Here is a 24,930-nt window from a genome sequence, read left to right as displayed (position 1 = left end):
GGTGCTGCATGACATGGGTGCAGTTATACACATACAGGCAATGCACTCATACACATAAAATGAAAAAAAAAAAAAAAAGCCCCGAAAGAACTGCAAGGGTTTTTTTTGGCTTTTTTTGTTTATTTGTTTGTTTTTTTGCCAATTTACATGGCTTTTACGTACTATTGATTAGGTATGCTTAAGCTCAAATTAAGAGTATATTTATCAGAAATTCCGTTTGTTGTAATAATTCTACATGCTTTCTTGATTGTTTAACACAAGCTGAATGATAACCCATATTTGGTCATGAAATATAATAAGTTCCTTGCTGGGGTCGTAGCTCACCCTAGTAAGCACCTGGGCAGCAAAGACAAAAGAATGGGCCTCCACAGCAGACACCAGGGACACAGAGCTGGTAAGAATGGACCCACTTGCAGGTATCATTGGTGGTGGTGGCTAATTTGCCTGTCCTATGACTGAGATACAAGAGCAGCCTAGTCCTTTATCCAATCTGATCCTGTACTCTCCCTGTTAAGAGTCCAGGTCTGCAGATGACCCTCTCCCAGTGTAAAAAAGCCTCACAAGACAGGCCATGAAGGCGCCTTGCAAAACAGGAACTGGCCAGACAGCTACATTTAGAGCTGTCGCAGCACAAAGCTGTTCCCCAGATTTTTATTTTATTTTTTGTCTTTTTGAAGCAGGGTCTCCCTGGAGCCCCAGCTGTCTGTGTAGACCAGGCTGGCCTTGAACTCAAAGAGATCCGCCTGCCTCTGTCTCCCAAGTGCTGGGACTACAGGTGTGCCGTGACCGGGCCTGGCTCCCCAGATAATTTTGGAAGATAAACAGGTCCCTGCACCCAGACCCAATGATGTAAGAGCTGTCTCAGTTCAAGCTACTTCCTTTGAAACTGTAAAGATTATTTTTGCCACCTTCCACATTCCCCAACCTCCCTATAAGAACTTCTTCAGCAGTCAGAAGGCTGCTGGTTGCCTTTCTCTCCCCAGCTGAGCTGCCAGCCACCAGCAATCCTAAAGAAATAAACTTTGCTTTACTGGAGTCCTATGTTTCCTGTGGCTATTCCCTGCCCGGCTTTTATCTAACACTCTCCACCCCATGTCTAGGTCTGGTGAATGAGCTAAATTTAGCTTGAAAAACTTTTCTAGAGAACTAGGGCCCAGTCTTACCTGCTCCAGCATAGGCCCGGCGGGAAGAGCAGGCCCTGAAGTGGGAGATCTTCATCAAGGACACTTGCCCCCCGTGTCCTGGGCAGGGCTCTGGGTGTGCAAAAGCTGGAGTGAGGAACAGAGTGAAACCAAGAACGTCATTTCCCACTCAGGAAGCCACAGCTTGCCATTGCTGCGGCCTGCATAGCCCCTCGAGGGTGGGGCCCGTTTCCCCCGCGAGCTGCGAAAGGGGTGTCGCGAGAGTGGCGGTGGGGTGGCCTTCGTGGTAGCATGGCGGTGGGCAGTGGCTGCCTGGGCCTGGTGGCCTGGCTCTTGCTGCTGCAGCTCGGGCTTGGTGAGGCCTGGGTGGCTACCGCCGCTCTCTCTAGTTCGCCTTTGCCCTCAGTGCGTAGTGAGGCCCCAGGGGCCAGCATATCATCACCCCATGAGGGGCCGTTGTACAAGGTGGACCACAAGGACGTCAAACCCACCATGCCCTCCGCTTTCATATCGTTCACCTCAGGTAACTTGGTGAGGAGGGTTGGGAGGATGGTGTCAAGGTGCCTTGATGGGACCAGGTGACACCCTGAATCTGCACAGGTTGCTATGGGGTAAATTCTAGTCGCCTTGCCTGTGGCTAGTGGCATCTGAAATGAATGTGACTCTACTGTGGGAAATGTATGATACCTAGGTCTTGAGGGTGTGAAGTGCCCCTGGGGTTCAAGAGGACATGGCTCCTTCTTGGCAGTCATTGGGGGCACGCGGTGCGTTCTGTGAAAGAAGAGAGGGCCTGCCTGATTCTTTGAGTTCTTTCTACATTGCTCTCACCCAGTGCGTGGCCAACCCATCCTGAAAATCATTGGAGGAATGGATGCTGATGAGGGTAAGTGGCCCTGGCAGGTGAGCGTGCGGATCAAACACATGCATGTCTGTGGAGGTTCCCTCATCGACTCACAGTGGGTGTTGACTGCAGCGCATTGTATTTACAGGTGAGGAGTGGCAGATGGACAGATGGGAGTTCTGGAGGAAATCCTGCAGTCTGAAAACATCCATTACCCTGGAAAATAGGCAACATCTAATACAAGATACTGAAAAAAAGGGAGAAGGGTTCTGCATTGATCATATGATCTGGTTACTAGAATTTCTTAAGGTGGGGTGCAGGCAAAACAATTGAGGTCATGAGGGGTTTTAGTGATAGAGACATCGGTAGAGGAGGCAAAAGAGCCTGGGGTCATGCTAGGAAACATGAAATGGGTAGAAAGGGCACAGGAAATGCTTCCCAAGCATGCCTAGTGAAGGGCATGCCTTCTTTCCAACAGCCGTATCCGGTACAATGTCAAGATGGGAGATCGGAGTGTCTACCAAAAAACCACAAATTTGGTGATTCCCATCCAGAACATCATTGTTCACCCTGAGTTCTCATCTGTGACTGTTAAAAATGATATTGCCCTTCTCAAGCTCGAACACCCTGTGACGTTTACTGCTACTATCCACCCTATCTGTATCCCTTCAGAAACTTTTTGAGTGAAAACTGGGACCCTGTGCTGGGTGACAGGATGGGGCAAAACAGCACCAGGTGGTAAGACTTGGAGGTCAGAAGGAAACTCAGCCTCATCCCTAAGTAGACAAAAGGCTAATGGGAGGGACAAAAAAGGAGGTGGCTTTGCAGGTGGGTAAAGGGGGAGCACTTTGGCAGGAGTCAGGGTGATGGCAGTTGGTTAGCTTAGGTAATCCCAGAAATTGTGTTGGACTCTTTGTTCTAAGACAAATATTTAAAATATATTTTATTTATTATTTTTGTTTTATGTGTATCTGTGTATTGCCTGCATGTAGGTAAATGTACCCCTGTCATGCAATGCCTGCGGAGGTCAGAAGAGGCTGTTGGATCCCTTGGGACTGGAGTTACAGACAGTTGTTAGCTGCCATGTGGGTGCTGGGAATCGAACCCTTGTCCTCTGCAGGAACAACCAGTGTTCTTAACTGCTGAGCCATCTCTCCAACCCCTAAGACAAATATTTTTTAAAAATATTTTTATTTTATGTGCATGAGTGTTTTGCTTGCATGTATGTTAGTGTACTATGTGGGTGCAGTGCCCATGGAGGCCACAGGTGGCGGTGTTGGGTCTCCTGGAATTGGAGTTGCAGACTTTTAGCCACCATGTTGGTGCTGGGAACAAAATCCAGGTCCTCTGCAGGAGCAGTGTGTGCTTTTAACCTCAGAGTCATCCCTCCAGTCCCTGCCAAAGAAAGTTGCTTCTTCCGGGCCTTAGAGTTGAGTCAAATCTCGTTTTGCAGATTTGTGGGGAAATGTTTTGGGATGATTTAAGGGTATTGCTACATTCCCTTTAGACAAAGCCAAGATGCACTGAATTATCCTGGTGAATTTCTGCTCATGAGATGATGAGCTGCCTGCCAGTCAGAGCTGCTTCTCACTGGGAGTAGTTATGGAGCTTCCTGTCCCTAGTGGAATGGGGAGATCCAGAAGAATTCTATTGGCTAGCCCTCTTATCCATGGGAAGAGGCTAGGTGTGGTAACTTTAAGGCTCTATATCTCTGAGAGTCTGTGATTATGTTCTAGTAAAGATGATTGATTGGGTGTGGGATTATATGCAGAAGTATTGAGAGTTTGAGGCTAGCCTGGGCTACATAAAAAACCGTCCCTCCATCTCAACCATCAAACAAAACAAAAACAAAGGGAAAGCTGTGGAGAATGTCTTGTCACTATTACTACTGATAGAGTAACGTGTTTGGTGGGCTGTCACTTCCTTGCCTCTTCTTCCATCCCTTATCTTAGTTTTGCCTTTTTTACGTGCTGAGAATTGACCCCATGGCCTCAAACATGTTAGGAAAGGGCTCTAGTACTGAACTATATCCATAGACCTCTCTTTTCTTTTTGTTTTGTGGCAAGATCTCGCTAGTTGCCCAGGCTGGCCTTCTCACTCTGTAGCTCAGGTAGGCCTTGAACTTGAGAGTCTCCTGCCTCAGCCTCCCAAGGGGTTACAGATTTGTGCCATCAGGCCTAGTTCAATTTTGTCTCTTACCCTATCCGTTTCCTATGAGAGCTTTGAGCCTCAGTTTCCTCCTGTGTCAAATGAGAACACTCACTGCCCTGTCTTCTTCCTGGGTTCTTGAGTGCTCGTGTGGATTTACATACTGCTGATCTTTTCTATTAGTGTCAGGAATTCCGGCAGAAATTCTCCAGGAGGTAGAGCAAAATGTCATCCTTTATCAAGAATGTAATAAGATATTGCAGAAGGCCACATCATCTTCTAAGGATGTAGTCTTTAAAGGGATGGTCTGTGGTTATAAAGACAATAGTGGAAAGGGTTCTTGTGAGGTAAGTTCATGGGCCCTTTCCTCAATCTCAGATGGCAAGGCCTGAGTTATATGCTATCTGACTTACTGACTTCTGCTTCTTTCTAAAGGAGGTAGCCCTTGCTGTCTGGCGTTCCTGTTCAGGTGTTGAAAGTTGGGGATGGGTAATGTTAATAATGTTCTTCATTGAGTTTTCCTATGTGGTGCTTAACCATGCCAAAGGGAACATTAACCTATACTATCTCAGTTAACCCACATCACAGCCTTACAACATAACACCATATCTGCTTATACAACTGTGGGAGGTGAAATCCAAAGACATGGAGTTCAAGGTTCTCCTGTGAGTACATTCTTTTTTTTAGAGGTAGTACACAGTACGTTTAAGGGCGTAGATGTCTGAGGGCACTTCTTACATTTAAGAAAAGTTTTGACCCACTGGTAGTATCTGCCTGTAATCTCAGCACTCAAGAGACTGAACATGAGGATCAAAAGTTCAAAGCCAGATTAGGCTACATCGTGTGTTTGAGGTGAGTCTGGTTTATGTAGTGAGACTTTGTCTTCACTTCAGGACTGGGGAGGTAGAACACATGGTCAGCATGAAGCCTTGGGTTTAATCCCCAATACTAGGGGGTCGGGGGGGGGGTAGAGAGGAATGTTTTACGCACTTGGAGCAAATGTGGCCAGGGAAATAGATTAGCACTAGAATTTGTGTAGCCTAGAGAGCTGGGTCAAGTTTTCAGACTGGCTGTGGCAGGAGTGAGACGTGGGGCTAGGGAAACATGATTAGATTTGCCTTTTAGATAAATGACTTCCTTGGATGTGTGGTGTATGGACTGATACCTTCAGAACTTGTTGTGTATTTTGGAAATGCTATTGAATCTTGAGCAGGGGCTGGAGCAACAAAGTAACGAGGAGAGTATGTTTGAGGTCCAATGATCAGTTCTTATGAGTTTGGGGGTGGTGAGAAAGATGTTGAAGAAGACCAGGTGTTTCGCACAAAAGTGATGGTAGCAGGTTTGAGAGACAAATATGTAAGAATGGGCTCTGTAATGTAGAGGGATCTTACCATATGAGTTAGGAGCTTCAGAGATAATTCTGGCTAAATATGAGTATTTTGGAGCTGCCACATAGAAATGATATTCAAGGTTTAACACTACTATAGTTTGGAAAGTGATCATAATAACCTCAGAGGATGTTAACATTTTTCCCATTAACTTTTCAGTCACCATAGTCATATATTCAGTTCTGGTATTCATGAATTAACAGAAGCTTGGGCCTGGCAAGGCTTCCCCCTGCCCTCTGAGGCAATGTTTTGGTATGTAGCCCAGGCTGACCTTGAATTTCCCGAAATCCTCCTGCTTTACCCTTCTAGTGCTAGTAATACAGGCTTATGTCACCGCACCAAGCTCTGGCAGGGCCTCTGGGATGCCTGAAAAAACCCTATCCAAGCCTGTCTCCCTTATGCCTTTCAGGGCAACCAGCCTGGGTCAATACCATCCTTGCCATTTGTATTTTTTTTTTCTCCAGGGAGATTCCGGAGGCCCCATGTCCTGTGAACTCAATGAAACATGGGTGCAGTTGGGGATTGTGAGCTGGGGCATTGGCTGTGGTCGCAAAGGATACCCTGGAGTTTATACAGATGTTAGCGTCTACAGCAAGTGGCTACGTGCAGTGGTGAACCAGGCTACCTCTTTGTATCCAGTGGCTTTCCTCATCTTATTCCTGTGTTTGCTGACCTTGTGACATCCTGGGGACACTGTGATCATGGCATCTCATTCTCTTCCTTTCTTGGAGTCTCTCCTTGGCCCCCCCTTTCCTTCTCAATGCCTTTTCTTCAAATTCCATTTGGGATCCCTTGCCCTGTAGAGAGCCACAGTGGAGTGTGTCAGGGAGCTTGGAGCCTCAAAGTGTCCTGGCTTGGTGCTCTAGTCACCTTCCTTGGCCACTACTATTCTTGAGTTGTGCTCTGCCTGACTGGAAGAAGAGTGAATCAATTCCAGCTAGAAGGCAAACTGGCCTGCCAGGTAAATGACAGTTGCTCATGGAGGTCTTGGAGAACAGACTCAAAGGAGAGACTGATCAGTGGTTTAACAAATGCTAGATCTGGCTCTGCTTTCACAGCTCACGTGAGACTCTGCCATACCAACTAGATGGTGGGGGGGGGAACTGCAGTTCTCTATAGAGGTGTGAGACTGGAACTTCCACATCTGGCTGAGTACACAGCCTCTGGGTATACAGGTCTGGTGGTTTGGTGGGACAACCCTGTTTAGCATTCTATTTCCTCAGCACCCTAGTAGCCATATCCAGGGATACCCCAAGTTGTGTTCAGGCAGTTTTGGAGTGGGAAAAATTTCAGATGTGAACCGAATAAATGTTTGGAGAGGTTCCTGTGTGCTTTCTTATAATTTATTTATTATTTTTATTTTATGTATATGAGTGTACTGCCTACATGTGTGTAAGTGTATCCATGTCGTGCAATGCCCACAGAGGTTAGGAGAGGGCGTTGGATCCCCTGGAAATGGAGTTATGGACAGTTGTTAGCCACCATGTGGATGCTGGGAACTGAACCCAGGACCTCTGCAAGAGCAGCCAGTGCTCTTAACTGCTGAACCATCTCTCCAGTCCCCATTTTATTTTATTTATTTTGAGACAAGATCTCCAAGTAGGCTGGGTTGGCTTCACTCTCTTCAGGTAGGTGAGGATGACATTGAACTCCTGCTCCTCTTGCCTCTACCTTCCATGTGCTGGGATTACAGGCACATGCCACCATACCCACCCTGATGATTTTATCTATCTATCATCTATCTGTCTGTCTGCCTATCTATTATCTATCTATCTATCTATCTATCATCTATCATATAATCACCTATCTATTTATTTTTGGTCTTTTTGAAACCATCTCTCTGTAGCCCCAGCTGGCCTGGAACTTGTTATATAGACGAGGCTGGCCTCAAACTCACAAAGATCCACCTGCCTCTGCCTCCCAAGTGCTGGGATTAAAAGCATGTGCCACCATGCCAGCTTGATGATTGTTTGTGATGGCTAATCCGGGGTGTCAACTTGACTGGATCTGGGATTAACTGAAATGAAAGAGATCTTCTTGATTGGATCATGTGAAGCTGGAAGACACACCCTAAATGTGGGTGTTACCTTCTGATGGCAGCCCATATAAAAGGCCAAGGCAGGAGAACACCAGGCTTCTTGCTGCTTGCCTTCTCTCTCGCTGGTGAGTTCGTCTTGCTGCTGTAGACTGAAGACTAGCTGATCTTTTGGAATTTGTCAGACCTTCAGTGCCAGATTGGGACTACTGAGACATCCAGTCTTGTGGACTGAGCAACTACGGATTCTCAGCACCATTGTTGGACTATTCGGACTCTATCCTGTGAGCTAAGCTGATGAATCTCTATAAATATATATTTATTCTACCGGTTCTGTTTCTTTGGAGAACCCTGACTAATACATTGTTTTTAAAGATTTATTTTACTTTTTATTTATGTGTGATGTGTGTGAATCTATGTGTATGTGCACATGTGTGCAGGTGTTCACGGAGGCCAGAAGAAGACATTGGATCCCCTGGAGCTGGAGTCCTTTTTAAACTACAGAATGAGAGGATAGGTCCCTGTCTACTCTCATGTGGGAAGATGGTTTTAGTTAGTTAGATCCTGCTGCTTTTGGTCCTCATATTTGTGCATGGAGCTTTATAACTGAGTTTGTTGATCCAATCCAGAAATAAAGTTTCAGATGTTTCCAATTATACCCATTGAATTAATGAATAATTGAGGTCCAAAATGCCAGCAGCTTAATTAAATGTAAATCTTATATCTCTGTTAGAGGGCTGCAACGGCATTTCTACAAATAACAATTTCCTTATTCTTGGCTTGTCTGCTATTACTGTCAGATTGCATTTGCATGTTGTTGAATTGCATATAAATAGAACCCTACAGTAAATAATCTTTGTGATTACCTTCTTCTACATATTGTTTTTGAGATTCATCCATATATAACTATTATTTATCTTTTTAAATTGCAAAATAGTGATCTATTATATGGCTATTTCACAAGATGTTTACTCTCCTGTTGATAGACGTTTATATTATTTACAGTTTGGGGCTGTTATGAATATAGCTGCTGATATGTTAATACATGAGGATATGCTGGTTCATAGGATGGATGAATGCTTAACTTTATTAGAAATCTCCAAAGTTTTCCAAATTGGATGCAACGTTTTATACTGCCAGCAGTAAGTGACAGTTACAGGTGATCCTTGTCCTCATTCAACTTTTATTTGTCCAGTTTTAATAAGTATAAAATGATTTTGAGCTTTTTAAAATTTGCATTTCCCTGCAACTAATGATATTGAGCACCTTTTCACATGCTGTTTGTCAGTAGCCAGCACAGAGGGGAAGCCCAACTTTGCTACCCTTAGCCTGAGTAATTTCCCACTTAGGGACCTGGACTCAGGTAAAGTCCTGTCATTGACTATGAGCTACAGAAAAGAATTTGAGGACAAGTCAGAGTGACATAAAGTTAATGTGTTTATTAAGTAGAGGGAAGAGACAGTGCAGGCTTTAGATTTATTTGTGTGTGTGTGTGTGTGGGTGTGAGAGAGAGAGAGAGAGAGAGAGAGAGAGAGAGAGAGAGAGAGAAAGCTAGCCAATCAAAAAGCCCAGGCGATCCATCAATCTATCATCTATCTATCTATCTATCTATCTATCTATCTATCTATCTATCTATCTATCTATCTATCATCTACCTACCTATCATCTATCTATCTATCTATCTATCTATCTATCTAATCTATCATCTATCTAATCTATCATCTATCTATCTATCTATCTATCTATCATCTAATATATCATCTATCTAATCTATCATCTATCTATCTATCTGTGCTGGATAGCTTCAGTGTCAACTTGACACACCTGGGTTAAGGGAGCCTCAATTGGGGAATTGCCTCCTCTGTGGGGCATCTTCTTGATGACTGATGTGGGAGGGCCCAGCCCACTGTGGGTAGTGCCACCCCTGGGCAGGTGGGCCTGTGTTGGATAAGAGAGCAAGCTAAGCAGGGGCCAGGGGAGCAAGCCAGTAAGCAGTGATCCTCCATGGCCTGTGCTCCAGCTCCTGCCTCCAGGTTCCTGCCCTGAGTTCCTACCTTGGGCTCCCAGATCAACTGTGACCTGGGAAATGTAAACTGAATAAACCCTTTCCTCCCCAAGTTGGTATTGGTCAGAGTATTTTGTCACAGCAATGAAGAACAAACTAGGACACTATCATCTATCTTTCTATCCATCCATCCATTATCTATGTAATGTATCATTTATCTAATCTAATCTATCACTCTATCAATCTATTATCAATTATCACCTATCTTATCCATCCATCCATCCATCCATCCATCCATCCATCCATCCATCATAGCCATTCATCACATCCATCTGATTTTGTGAAGTTACATTTCTCATAGGATATAATTTACAACCAAGTTCAAAGATTTAGTGAAGTTTGAAAAGTAAAAAATAAAGTAGGTTGATCTATTTATTTCTCTTAAAGAATTTCCTTTTATAAATAAAATGGTAAGGTGACATGAGGTACATTTTTCATGCTTAAGGATGAGAGGCACGCTGATAAAGTTAAACACAAAGGTTTTATGTTCTGGCCCTTAGCAAGCATAGTCCATTTTTCAAAAACACTTGTTTGAGATATCACTCAGAAAAACAAATATTGCCCTATGTAGGCAATCTTGATTTTAATTGTGGTGAGGATTTTTGACTCTTAGCTTTCAGAAACACAAACTAGATCTCAGAGTAAGGGACTTCTTTTCCCATGTCACCTTAAATTTTTTTCTTTATATCCTGCCACATCATTGATCATTTGTATATCCTCTTTTGTGAAGTATCTTTCATGTCTTTTGCCATTTTTTAATTGGGATACTTTCCCTTCTTTTGTTGATGATTTTTAATTCATATATTCTGATTACAATACTGAAGGTCAGACTTGATTTTTTTAAACTGTAGATTACAAAGAATCTTCTTCCATGTTTTTCTCCCATAAGGTTTCTAGTTTTGGAGTTTACATTTATATCTATGATCAACAAACTAATTTTTATTTACAGTTTGAAAAAGAATCAAAGTATATATTTCCACGTCAAGTTTTATTCATTTGTTAAAGTGCCATTTGTCAAAAATGCATTTGTTTTCACATCAGTTTGTACTACCAGTTGACTGTATATTTTAGCACCCATTTCTAGTCTTTTTCCATCTATGTATTCTTATGCCAATTGCATACTGTCCTAGTTACTAGAGTTTATAGTCTTGAAATTTGATTGTGTACCTCCAAATTTATTATGTTTTCCAGCTAGAGTTTGGTAGAAACTGACAAGTTAATTATAAAATGCATATGAAGGCACTAGGAATAAGCTCACTCTTTAAAGTGCTTGCTGAGCAAGCATGAGGACCTGAGTTCAATGACCAGACCTACATAAAAAGCCAGATGAAGTGGTGCATGTTTGTAATCCCAGTGCCTGGGGAGACAGAGACCAGCAGATTTCTGGGTTCATTGGTCAGCCAGCTTAACCTAATTGGCAAAGCCGAGGTTCCAGGGAGAGATTCTGTTTCAAAAACCAAAGGGAACAGTTTCTGAGGACCAATACCCAAGATATTCTGGTCTCCACATGTATACTTACATTTGTGTGCATGAACCTTCCCCAAAAGAAACATACAGATAAACATGCACAAATATGTCTCAGTGATTAGGAATACTTCATCTCTCAAAGGATTGAGTTTGGTTTCCAGCACCTACATTGGGTGGCTCACAACCACTTGTAGCTCTAGCTCCAGGGATCCAACACTCTCTTCTGGCCTCTGGAGGCATCTGCACACATGTGCACACACACACACACACACACACACACACAAATAACTCTTAAAAATGTATATGAAAAAAGAAAAAGAAAGGGCTAAGAATGATTAATATGAAGAAAACTACTGGATTCCAAGACTTTTTATAAAGATATTGTAGTCAACACAGGGTTGTATTAGCATCAGGGCAGAAATATAGATCAATTGTAGATGCCCTGATGTGACTGGTGCTGAGAAACTGAAATTCAGATGATGAGTCTCCAGGGTTGTGCTGCTCAGGAGCGTATTACTCAGGAAGCTTCTATTTAGGAAGCTTAGTGTTGGAAATTCACACAGTTTACATAAGATAAGTGCTCAAGCACTACAGAACACAGGAATTTTCCCATCACTGTAGTAAGAACACAGCATAATATGCTCAAGGCCATGGTGACTGTTCCAATAACAAAGCTCCTTTGATGCATGCACAGACTGTGTGTGTGTGTGTGTGTGTGTGTGTGTGTGTGACAACCTGTTTCCACCATCCTAGAAACCGATGTCTTATCAGTCCCAGAATATTGGGAAGAGACATTCCTTCCCTCAAGCCTCTGCATCAGCAAAGCCCAAAGAAGTTTGATAACTTCTAGTGAGCCAAGTGCCAGAAGTCTGTTAACTCTTAGTGGCAAAGGGACAAAGGAGGTGGCTACAATTAACAGAAAGGATAAGGAGTTCAGAGACAGGTCTGCATCTATATGGCCAAGTGATTTTAATGAAAGTATTGATGTAACACAATGGGAGAAGGGATAGTTTTGTGGGGTTTTTGTTTGTTTGTTTGTTTTAGCAAATAGTGCTAGAGGGTTAGGAGTGTAGCTCAGTAGTACAGCTCCTGCCTAGGGTGCCTGAGCCCCTTGTTACAATACCCAGCAATTACAAAAAATAAAAAGGGTGTTAGATAAATGGCTTTTGATCCTTATTTTGTATGTATAGAAAACTTAACTCAAAATGAAATATAGAACTAAATGTAAAACATGAATCTATAAAACTTCTAGAAGAAAGAAGAAAAATCTTTGTGGCCCTTAAATAAGGAAATTTTATGTATGGTATAAAAAGTATAAACAATACAAGGAAAAAAAGAGATACTGAATTTCATCAAAATCAAGATAGTCTGCTCTTTGAAAGCCATTGTTAAGAAACTGAAAGCAAAAGCCATTGGCTGGAAGGAAATGGCAGCAATGCCACTGAGTAATACGAACATTCATGGCATCTATATTTGTTATTGGAGTCCTAGAGGTCTGACTTGAGACGGATGTCAATTGCAATGGAGGGATGTCAATAGACCAGGCTTTGTCTCTTGTGAAAGAGTTCAACCAGAGATGTGAGTAATGGTAAAGCAGGGGATATTTCAGTGTGGCCATTCTGGGAATCCTAGACTAAAATCCTAGTTCTGTCTTTAGGGACCTAACAAGGGCTCCAGAATTATATAGGGGAAGGAATAAGCTGGGGCAAGAACTATGCATAGTGCCAGTTCAACAGGTAACAGCACTTACAACTCTTGCAGAGGACTGGCGTTTTGTTTCCAGCACCCTCATTGGACAGCTCACATCTACCAATAGCTCCAGCTCCAGAGGATCTTTTGCCCTCTATTGAACTTCTGGGGCACTTGTACACACATGCACATACACACAAATACATAAATAAAAAAATTTTCTGTGTATGAGCGTTTCGCCTGCACCCATACATGCAATGCCCTTGAAGGCCAGAAGAGAGATTTGGATCCCCTGGAACTGGAGCAACAGATGGTGGTTAGAGTGCTGGAGAGTACTGGCTGCTCTTTCAGAGGACCTAGGTTTGAATCCCAACACCCTAACAACTGTCTATAACTCCAGTTCCAGGGGATCTGACACTCTCTTCTGACCTGTGAGGCCACTGCACAACATGGGTGCACTTACATACATGCAGGCATACACATAAAATAAAACAAAAAACCAAGGTACACCAGAAGTGGATGGAAAAACCCTATTGCTGAAGACACTTTATAATGTGAGTGCAGGAGAGGGAGAAATCAAGCTTGGACTAAGCTGGAAACTCCCAGCCACTGGATGGATGACTTTCATGGTGCCAGAGGTGATATGCAGATGGTTGGGGAGAACTGTCCCCTATAATTCTTCTCAATGGTGGACCCCGTGTGTTGCACTATCAACATACCAAATAAGATGTTCCTGCTGGTGCAATTGTGGAGTGTCTAGTGTATATAGAATCAGCAAATTTTCAACTGGATATAATGCTGGCTCCTAGGGATGGAATACACATCTAGTACTGTAGACCAGGCCAACCATGTGTGCAGGGGAGAATATAGGCCCCAGTGGGAAGCCTCTACAATTGTTTTGTTAGGTGGATGTGATGCACCTGCTAAAGTACCATCCAAGCATTTGTGTTTACACCCATAGGTTAAGTTATTATAACAGTCACTATTTAGATGTTCTTGCTTCTTGCTGTTTGTGTTTTTATAGTAGATGGAATCCCACTGAAATGGGACATGGAAAACAGATGATGCAGAGACCCAAAAGTTCAGTGCCTTGCCACAATGGGAGGAAGATCATCCCACACCTACCACCCCCTCCAAGGCTCAGGGACTTTTTTTCAGAAAAGGTTGGTGGAAAGAACGTAAGAGCCAGAGGAAGGGGTGGAGTGTTACCTGGAAGTGTCTGCTGACCACTATACTGGAAAGCTATAGTCACACCTCCTTCCCACACTCATCAAGGAGTCAAGGGGGGAGTCAGCTACCCCTCCCACACAATCAGTCAACCTTAGTTGCGTGTGGGGGAGGGGATAAGGATATACAAGCTGAGAATGCCTTGAGGCACCTCTCTTGCCATTTTGTGCAGCTGTCAGGTAGTCACAGGATCTATATCTGAGTGTGGACTTTCCAGCACAGCCATAAATAGGGGGCGCCAACTCTTCTGTAAATAAACCTGTTCTGGTTTGTTCTTCATTGCTGTGACAAAACACTCTGAGCACTGCCAACTTGGGGAGGAAAGGGTTTATTTAGCTTACAACTCCCAGGTTGCAGTTCATCAGGGAGTCCAAGGTAGGAACTCAGGGCAGGAACATGGAAGCAGGAACTGGAGTACAGGCCATGGAGAAATGCTGCTTACTGACTTGCTCTCCTGGCCCCTGCTCAGCCTGCTTTCTTATGCAACACAGGCCCACTTGCCCAGAGGTGGGACCACCCTGTCCATTGCAATTGACACTCATCAAAAAGATGGCCTCAGACATGGCCACAGGCCAGTCCAATAGAGGAAATTCCCCAATTGAGGTTCCCTCAACCCAGGTGTGTCAAGTTGACACTAAAGCTATCCAGCACAATTGATCCCTTGTCAACTTGACATACAAACATCACTATTAAACCATAACTTTCCAATTTCTGTCCCCAAGGTATGATGTTAATATCATAACATAAGACAATACAACCTTAAAAACCCCACAGTCCTTGAAAAATCCAAACACATAAAAGTTCATAGTCTCTTTTAAAAAGTCTCAACTGTGGGTGGGCTTCTGTAAAATCCAAAACAATAATCCAAACACTTAAAATTTCATCCTCTTCTAAAAGTTTCTTAACTGTGGGCTCCTGTATAATCCAAAACAAATACTGTCTTATTTAAAATGGAAGAATGGGCACACCTAAGCAAAACCAAAGTCCAGCAAAGTAGTTCAATGCTGGACATCTGGGATTCACTCACGATCTTCTGGGCTCCGAAGGGTTCTGGCAGCTCCACTGCTCTGACTCTGCAGTCCACAGAACACTCAGCCCATCTCGCAGACCCAGGCCAGCTCCATTCCACACCTGCCGCTGTCCTTGGTGGTCGTCCCATGGTCCCGGCATCTCCAAAAAGCTGGGGTTGCCACTGAAACAGAGGCTGCACCCTCACCAATGTCCTCTTCTGGCCTCTCGGGGTGCAATGCCTCAGATTCTCTACATGACTCCTTCAATCCTGGGGTCTTCGCTGTAACTGAAGCTGCACTTTCACCTAGGGCCTTTCCTGGCCTCTCAGAGTACCTCAGCTGCTCTCTGTGACCCCTTCACGCTTTCAACACCAGAACCATGCAGGAGACTCTTACACATTACCGAGTCCTGCTTCCAGCTTGAGATAGAGGTGTGGGTCCTTCTGTGTGCTGACTCTGAGGAAATACCTCCCAGAAGACTTCAGAACTGAAGCTGCACTTTCACCTAGGGCCTTTCCTGGCCTCTCAGAGTACCTCAGCTGCTCTCTGTGACCCCTTCACGCTTTCAACACCAGAACCATGCAGGAGACTCTTACACATTACCGAGTCCTGCTTCCAGCTTGAGATAGAGGTGTGGGTCCTTCTGTGTGCTGACTCTGAGGAAATACCTCCCAGAAGACTTCAGCTCAGTGATGCTGGTCTCTTGTTACTTACAGCTGATTTTTCAGCCCCATAACCAGCATAATTGTCCCAGTAAAGCAAAGGTTTTACTTCAGGTTCTGGTCTCTTCTTAATCACAGCTGATTCTTCAATCCCAGCCGACCAGAACCCACAGATTCTTAATTCAAAATCTTACATGAATAGCCCTGATAGTCTTTGCTTCCCTTTGAAGCTTCACAGGCCAGGCCTCCATCCCTCCATTGTCTACAACTCTTTTGGCATAACTGTTCCAAGCTCCACAGCAACAAACTCTGAGCACACAATGGCTTTTCCAGCCCAAAGTTCCAAACACTTCCATGGTCCTCCCCAAAACACCAGGGTCAGGTCTGTCACAACAATATCCCACTCTCTGGTACCAATTACTGTTCTGGTTTGTTCTTCATTGCTGTGACAAAACACTCTGACCACTACCAACTTGGGGAGCAAAGGGTTTATTTAGCTTACAACTCCCAGGTTGCAGTTCTTCAGGGAGCCCAAGGTAGGAACACAGGGCAGGAACCTGGAAGCAGGAACTGGAGCACATGGAGGAATGGCTTGCTCCCCTGGCCCCTGCTCAGCCTGCTTTCTTATGCAACACAGGCCCACCTGCCCAGAGATGGCACCACCCACAGTGGGCTGGGCCCTCTCATGTCACTCATCAAGAAGATGCCCCTCAGACATGGCCACAGGCCAGTCCAATAGAGGCAATTCCCTGATTGAGGCTCCGTCAACCCAGGTGTGTCAAGTTGACACTAAAGCTATCCAGCACAAAACCCCTACCCCTATGCTCTATTAGTAAGCCCAATAAATTAGTTAGGATTAAAAAAACAAACAAACGGGTTGGGGATTTAGCTCAGTAATAGAGCGTTTGCTTAGCAAGCATAAGGCCCTGGGTTCGGTCCTCAGCTCCAAAAAAAAAAAAAAAAGAGCTAATGGAAACCTTCATTATTCCACCAAATTTGACCCCATGTTGGAAAATCCTTTGGCCTTTGATTTTTTTCTTTTTCTTTTTTTGGTCTATTCTGCGACAGGGTCTCCCTGTAGCCTCAGGTGGCCTGGAGCTTGCTATGTGGACCAGGCTGGTCTCATTTGAGCTCACAGAGATCTTCCTGGCTCTACCTCCCAAGTGCTGGGATTACAGGCGTGAGCCACCACGTTCAGCTTTGGTCTTTGGTTTTCCCTTTCTCTCTCTCTCTCTCTCTCTCTCTCTCTCTCTCTCTCTCTCTCTTTCTTTCTTTCTTTTTTAAAAATATTTTATTTATTATTTTTATTTTATGTGTATGTGTGTATTGCCTGCATGTAGGTAAGTGCACCCGTGTCGTGCAATGCCCACGGAGGAGAGAAGAGGCTGTCAAATCCCCTGGAACTGGAGTTACACAGTTGTTAGCTGCCATGTAGTTGCTGGGATTTGAACTTGGGTCTTCTGCAAGAACCACCAGTGTTCTTAATCGCTTAACCATCTCTCCAGCCCATGTATGAGTATTTTATACACATGTTGCATGTATGTAAGTGCAACATGTGCATGCAGTGCCCATGGAGGCCAGAAGAGGGCACTGGATCCCCTAGAACTAGAGTTACAGACAACTGTTAGCCAGCACATAGCTAACCTCTTAACTATGGAGTAATCTTGCTAAATATTAACTTTTAAAAGTTTAAAAAAGTGTTTTTGGGAAGGTGGCTATGGGAGGGTGCCATTTGGGAAGTGGATATATAGATGAATAAGATGGTGTGGGATGTTCTGTATGAGATACACACACAAAAATTAACAAATTAAAAAAAAGACATATTTGAGGAAGAAGCATAAAATTTTACTTCATGTTAATTAGTAGAGGTGACAAACATTGCCATTGAAATCTATCTGATGACTTTACCTCCATACTCAGGTGCCAAGGATCTGAGTGTAACTGACTATGACTAGTAATAATCAGATACATAGAGATTAGAGATGCATGTGCAAACATCTAAATGTTAAAAAACAGCATATTTTAAAATGAAATAGAGAAATTCTTTAAAGAGTTAAAACTCATTCAATTTTATATCTTACAGTGTTTATACTGAGTTCAATATTGTATAACTGTATTAATTCAACTGTGAATCTTACAGCCTACAGCCACTTTTGAAAGAGATGTATCCTTGCTCTGGAAATTTTTACTGAATATTTTAAAGCTGTAATGAAATGTTTTTTTCTAATCATATGGTTATTAAATAAAATTTTTTTAAAAGTCTAAATATTAACTAAAAATCTAAATACTAACTAAAACCTCTCTATTCAGAAAGTCTTTGCTACATAGGATATAGATATGCAGAGAAAGGGCTAAAAGCTTTTCATAGTGATTCCAATTAGTCTTTGGGTAAATGCTATGATACATTTCCAGGATGCTAGGCAAAATGAATGCCAGGCTCAACATGAATTCTAAAAAAACTGAGCAATTCTCAGAGGGAGACTTTCATCCAGAGAGAAGGGATCTTGCTGAGGAATCTGGCAGGCAACATGAACACTACAAGACTTAAATCCTAGTATCTAGGTTAAGTTAGCTATAGAGCAGCAGACACGCTAGGCTCATTCTGTTATAACAAACAAAAATTAACCTCAACTAGATCAAGTAGCTTAGGTGTCTGCCAGATTTTAACATTCTTTAAAGACAGACAATACAATTCAGATAGTCAACAATCTAACATTTACAGAGTTCATGCAGTCATTAAATATTTTTAGACATGTGAATGAGCAGCAAATTATTAACTGTAACGGACAAAATATCCAACAAAAAGAGCTACAGAAATGCTAGCGATGATGAAATTAGTAGACAAGGACTTTAAAATGCCTACCATAAAATTTGTTTTTGCTAAGTTAATACATATATACACAATGTATTATGATTATTTCCAAGTCCCATTATACTCTCTTATCACTGTCCCTCTCCCCATCAACAATTCATCCTTTTTTAATATTTTATTTATTATTTTTATTTTATGTGTTTGAGTGTACTTCCTGCATATAGGTAAGTGCACCCGTGTCGTGCAATACCCGTGAGGACAGAAGAGGCCGTCGGATTCCCTAGAACTGGAGGTACAGACAGCCGTTAGCTGCCATGTGGGTGTTGGGATTTGAACCCGGGTCTTCTGCAAGAACAACCAGTGTTCTTGACTGCTGAGCCATCTCTCCAGCCCAATTCAATTCATCCCTTTTTTAACCCACTAAGTTTAATTAGGGTTGCTTGTATGCACTGAGTAGGGGCTTATTTTCTGATCATAGGCAACACACCAGTGACTATACTACTGAAGAAAACTGCACCCCTCTCCTCTGGCAACCATTACTTGTCAATAGCTCCTGTTCTAGTTTGTTTGTCCATTGTTGTGACAAAACACTCTGACCAATACCAACTTGGGGAGGAAAGGGTTTCTTCGGTTCACATCTCCTGGGTCACACAGTTCATCACTGAAGAAGCCCAAGGTAGGAACTCAGGGCAGGAAACTGGAGGTAGGAGCCAAAGCAGGCCATGGAGGAACGCTGCTTACTGGCTTGCTCCCCTGGCCTGTGCTCAGCCTGCTTTCTTATACAATACAGAAAAACCTCCCCAGGGGTGGCACTGCCCACAGTGGGCTGGGCCCTCCCACATCACTCAAAAAAAAAATCAAGAAAATACCCCATAGACATGACCACGGGCCAGCCCAATGGAGGAAATTCCCGAATTGAGGCTCCTTCTACCCAGGTGTGTCAAGTTGACAACTAGAGTTATCCAGCACAGCTCTTCAGGAAGGAATGGAACCTCACATACACATCCCTTATCCAAGATGGAATGTTGAAGGGCTCAGTGTTTTGCAGACATTATGCAGGTAATACAAAGCTGCTTTGTATTCATGATTACAAAGGCCCTGTATCCAGATTAAAATGCCTATTTTATTTTATTTTTTTGGGTCTTTTTGAGACAGGGTCTCCCTGTAGCCCTAGCTGGTCTGGAATTCTCTATATAGACCAGGCTGGCCCAGATCTCACAGAGCTCTGCCTGCCTCTGCCTCCCAAGTGCTGGGATTAAAGGCATGTGTTGGCTTTTTTTCATTTAGCATAATTCCTGGAAGTTTATTAAGTTGCTGCATGTATTGCTAGTTCATTCCAGTTTCTAAGTAAAACTCTGCGGTGTGACTGTGTGACTGTTTAACCAGTCATCCATTGAAGGATATCTGGGTTTGTGTTAATTTCCTATTGTAGCTGTAACAATTTACTATAAATTTAGTAGCTTAAGACAACGCAAACGTGTGTTGCAGTTCTGGCAGGCAGAAGTCCTAAAACCAAAGCTGGCTGACTTATTTCCTTCTGAAGGCTCTAGAGGAGAATCTATTTCCGTTTTTTTGGTTTCAATTTCTAGAGGTTACCTGCATTCAGTCTTCAGAGACAGCAGTGAAACAACTTCCTCCTGCTCTTCTGTTCTCCCCTCTTCTTTTCTTCCCTACTCTTGCCTCCTCTCTCCTCCTCTCATCTCTTCTCCCCTCCCTCTCCCTTCCTCTCTCTCCTTTCCTCTTTCTCTTGCTTCTGGCATCACATCTCTTTCTCTGGCTTCCATGATCCTGCCTCCATATGAGAAAACTTATGATTACAGCTGGCCTACCCATAATTCAGATAATGTTTTGTCTAAAGAACCTTAACTTCATTCTATTGACCACTTGGCCACGTAAATTAACATATTCGCAGGTTCTAGGGATCAGAACGCATATGGGCGATGAAGATTTCTACCACAGCATCATCTTCAGCTGCTGACTTTGTTGAATAAAGATATAATACTGTAAGCATTTATTCAGGTTAGTGGTGTGTGTGTGTGTGTGTGTGTGTGTGTGTGTGTGTGTGTGTACATGGATCCTTATCGCTCTGGGATGAATATCCAGGATTATAATTACTGGATTGCATGGCAATTGCATTTTTATTTAATAATAAACTTCCCATGTGTTTTCTAGTGTGGTTGTATTATTTTACATTCCCACCACATATATGAGGGATCTAATATCTCTGTACCTTTGTCAGTCTTTGTGTTGTTACTATTTATTTTGCCCAGACTGATAGACTTGTAGTGATGTCTCACTGTAGCATGAATTTGAATTTTGCTAACATGACTAGTGGGTCTTGAACGTCTTTTCTTGTGGATGCTGAGTTTTGAAAAGATAGCAGTCTCACCTCCTTCCCAATGGTTAGTAATGCTAGGTACAACATTTCCTTAAGGAGTTTTATTTTGGTTATAGACCATTGGGGGAAAAGGAGATTGTGGGAGAGGCGTGGTCAAGCCTGGGGAAACTGCTGTGCAGCTGCTCGTTGATGTCTGTCGCGGATGTATTTCTGGGTGAAGGAAGGGAGAAGATGAAATAGTCAGGCCAGGAAGCTGCAGGGGTGCCCAGGAGCCGGTTCCCTGCCAGAACTGTGCGCAGCTGCAATAACGGCCATAGGCCGAGGCCTGCGCGGTGGCATGGTGACCCTCTTGGCCTGGCTCCTGCTGCTTCAGAGGCAGCTGGGCGAGGCCTGGGCGCTTCCCCTTTCTCCTCTCCCTTCAGGGGGTGACCTCCACGTCACTGGGGTGAGGCAGCGGGAGCGGCCGTTCACCCAGATGCCCGGAGCCTCGTCGGTCCTACAGTCTGGGGGAAGCATGGTATCCCAGGATTCGGTGGCATTTATCCCCACTTGGCCTGGCTCCTGCTGCTTCAGAGGCAGCTGGGCGAGGCCTGGGCGCTTCCCCTTTCTCCTCTCCCTTCAGGGGGTGACCTCCACGTCACTGGGGTGAGGCAGCGGGAGCGGCCGTTCACCCAGATGCCCGGAGCCTTGTCGGTCCTACAGTCTGGGGGCAGCATGGTATCCCAGGATTCGGTGGCATTTATCCCCGGTCACTCCTACTCAACCATGGCAATGGCACAGGAAACACATCCAGTTTGGAACCCAAACATGTCAGGTGAAGTTTCTGGGCCACACCTGGTCATAGAGAACTGGCCTGGACTGAACTGGATGGGACCCGGATGGCTAGGAGGAGGAGGCTTTTAGGAGCACCATGGTCCCTGGGTGTGGGGTGCGGGCTCTGAGTGGATCCTACCTACCTGCTCATGCCATTTGAAAGTACACCACCGTTCCCTGATGAGTCTTAGGGATCCACACCTACCCTGAGATTCACAGGGGACAGAGCCTTGTTCTGCAGTTCTGAGGATCTGGCTCTGGTGGTGGAACAGCAACAACTTTACCTCTAGCCCTTCCTTTCACTGACCTCCCCCAGCTTGTGGCCATAGAGCAGCAAGGATAGTTGGTGGACAGCCTGCGGCAGCTAAGAAATGGCCCTGGCAGGTGAGCCTGCAGGTCAAAAGTCAGCATGTCTGTGGGGGCTCCCTCATTGGGCAACGGTGGGTGATGACTGCAGCCCACTGTGTATATGGGTGAGTGTCTGGGACTCTGGGCTTGGGCCCCTTACCAGGCTGCATGACCTGTCCTTTCCTTGAGCTTTCTCTTCTCTATTTGAAGTAAAGGAGCTTGAGGTGGTGGTTCATGCTTGTACCTAGCACTTGGGAAGCTGAGGCAGTAGGAATATGGGGAGTTGGAGGCCAGCTTGGTCTGCATAGTGAGTTCCAGGCCAGCCTGGGCTATAGAATGAGACCCTGTCTCAAAACAAACTTAAAAAGGGTGTGGAGGGTGCCTGCAGTTCCCAGGGCGGCTGCACAGGGATTGCTTTGGGCACCCGCACCATAAAAAAACCCAAAACCCAAAAAACAACAATAATGAAAAGGGGGTGGTGGAGATACAGCCCCAGGGTTTTTATTCATTTTCTGGTGACAGCAGAGGGTTTGGATTTCTAACACATTCTCAAGTGATACTGGTCTGGGACCACACTTGGAGAACTGACTGGTGGCTAGCAAGGGTGGTCAGGGGTCCTGGAGGGCATATGGTTTGGATGGAGGGAGGTGGCTGATGGTTGGCCTAGGAAGATGGGACTGGGCTGGAAAGCACTTGAACTGGGTGGAGGGGAAGTTTGTAGACCCTTCAGGATCTCTCTGCAGTCATCTGGAATACACAGTGGTGCTGGGAGCGATAAACCTGGTCTCCGGATTCCCAGTCAGGATTCCAGTCAAGGACATCATTGTTCACCAAGATTACTCTGTTTGGGGAGCAATTTTACATGACATTGCCCTTGTTCTGCTGGCCACCCCTGTGGATTTCAGTGCTAACATCCAACCTGTGTGCCTCCCTGGAAAGGCTTTCCATGTACCCACTGGGACCAGGTGCTGGGTGACCGGATGGGGCAAAACAGCTGAACAAGGTGAGACTAGAGACTAAAGTAAGACTTCAGCAACTATAGGCCAGGGAGCTGGCTATTTAGTGGACTGGAGTGGTCTACAAGCTAATGGACAGGATGGGGATATGGGAGGAGCAGGGAAAGATGCTGCCAGGCAATAACTGTCAGTGAATTTCTATGGGCTTGTCAGAACTTGAGAACTTGGGTACCAAATGGTAGATACTCTCCAGGGTGGATTTTAGCTCAGGGTATGACCAGTCTTTAAGCTGAAAGCAACTACTTTGATAGACAGGGAGCTTCTTGTTTGTGAGAAGAGGTCAGAAAGCTCAGGGGGGATCTCCTATTACTGTAAGATCTATTACTGGGAAGGATCTGGATTTGGTACTTTGGGGGCATTACCTGTCTAAGAATGTGTGATCCTATCCTAGAAAGTAAAGATGCTTTACTGAGGCACAGGACACTATCACTAGTATTAATGGCAGAGTATCACACATTGGGTTGTCACCTCTCCAGATCACAAGATTTTGCCGTCCCTCTCTTGGCTAATTCTTACTTTTATTGCCTTGGTTTGGATTTTACATCCTCTTATACTCTTGGCAGTGTTGGGCTTCATTTCCCTCAGTGTCAGATGGGAAGAATAGGAAATGCCTATGAGGATCTTGTATGTGAACACAGTATTGAGACCCAGAGGAGGCAGCACTAACTTGTCATTTTATCCCACTTAACACACATCTACTGTCTCTGGAATTATCTCCGTATAGGTATATCATCAATATCAAAGCTTCGGGAGGTTCAGCTAAATGTTATTCATCTTGAGAAATGTAATCAACTTCTCAAGGAAAACCTGGGACAGATATTTAACTTGCTCACAGATGGGATAGTCTGTGGTTACGATAAGAATGGAGGAGATGCTTGCCAGGTCAGTTCATGGGTCCTTTAACACTGCATTGCGAATGTCTCCTCATATGTTCCTCATCCTCAGATGGCAGGGCCTGGATTATGCTCAGCTCCTCATTCATTGTTATTCAAGATAATGGGGTGTCAGAACAAGTCACTACATCTCTCCTGGGCTAGCCTGACAGAATCCTCCAGGAGAGAGCATCTGGTGCTGCCTGCAGGGGGTGGGGTGAGGTGAATCAGAGGTAATTATACAAGCTCTGTATTTTCAGTCCCTTCTATGTGACACTCTATGCACTGGGGTAATTAATTTATTACTGTTTCAGAAAAGGAACATTATCTCAGTTTACATTCAGTTCTCTTGTAAAACAACAACACCTCATTGAATAGGTAGTCTAGGGCTAGCAGGTGCCTGAGGAAGTCTAGTGTGTACCTCTCTCCCCAGTGCCTTGGGGTGTAATCAGTTTGCTCTGATATGAATCCATTTCATCCTGTTATTTGTTTCTTTCTCTTTTTCCAGGGAGATTCTGGGGGCCCAATGGTCTGTGAATTTAATAAAACATGGGTGCAGGTAGGGATTGTGAGCTGGGGCATTGGCTGCGGTCGAGCAGGAATCCCTGGAGTTTATACAGACGTAAGCTACTACAAAGACTGGATCATTACAGAACTGAGTCAAGTTTCATGTCAAAACTCAGTAAGTGTCCTCATCTTAAGCCTGTGCCTGCCGCTGCATCTGGGCATCCTGGTGACCCTGTGATCCCCATGGCCTACTATCCTCCTGTTTCTGGGTCTCCACTAGGCCTCTCCTCTGTCTTTCCTTCTCAATGCTCTTTCTTCAAATTCTAGTTAGGATCTGTTGCCACAGTGGGGTATGGCAGGGAGTTTGGAGTCTGGAACATGCCTTGGCCTGGTGCTCTGGTGACCTGCCTCAGCTCTAACTGTACTAGTACTGTACTCTGTCTGGAGTGAAGGAGAGTGAACCAATCCTGGCTAGAAGGCCATCTGGCCTGCCAGGTAGAGGAAGATAACTCACGAAGGTCTTAGAGGACATCTGCAGAAGAGAGACATC

The 24,930-nt window shown here is 44.4% G+C and overlaps 2 protein-coding genes across 2 annotated transcripts; both read left to right on the top strand.

Annotated features, from left to right (window-relative positions):
* The first annotated feature begins 1,433 nt into the window (after positions 1-1,433).
* Positions 1,434-6,199, top strand: Prss42p. Its single transcript, XM_008830911.1, is given in 5 exon segments — positions 1,434-1,665; positions 1,975-2,131; positions 2,462-2,721; positions 4,315-4,478; positions 5,984-6,199. Coding segments are annotated over 5 exon segments (1,029 nt in total).
* Positions 6,200-20,810: 14,611 nt separating this feature from the next.
* On the top strand, positions 20,811-24,618 carry LOC103732336 (serine protease 44-like). The gene is made up of 6 exons (XM_008830906.1): positions 20,811-20,817; positions 21,279-21,638; positions 21,954-22,110; positions 22,729-22,988; positions 23,726-23,883; positions 24,382-24,618. The coding sequence occupies exons 1-6, from the start codon at positions 20,811-20,813 to the stop codon at positions 24,616-24,618; spliced, it is 1,179 nt and encodes a 392-aa protein (XP_008829128.1).
* Positions 24,619-24,930: the final 312 nt, after the last annotated feature.

Source organism: Nannospalax galili, unplaced genomic scaffold (assembly GCF_000622305.1).
Source record: "Nannospalax galili isolate Female #2095 unplaced genomic scaffold, S.galili_v1.0 scaffold1050, whole genome shotgun sequence".
Classification (NCBI taxonomy): domain Eukaryota; kingdom Metazoa; phylum Chordata; class Mammalia; order Rodentia; family Spalacidae; genus Nannospalax; species Nannospalax galili.
Note: the sequence above shows the minus strand (reverse complement) of the source record. Positions and strands in the feature narration are given on the sequence as shown.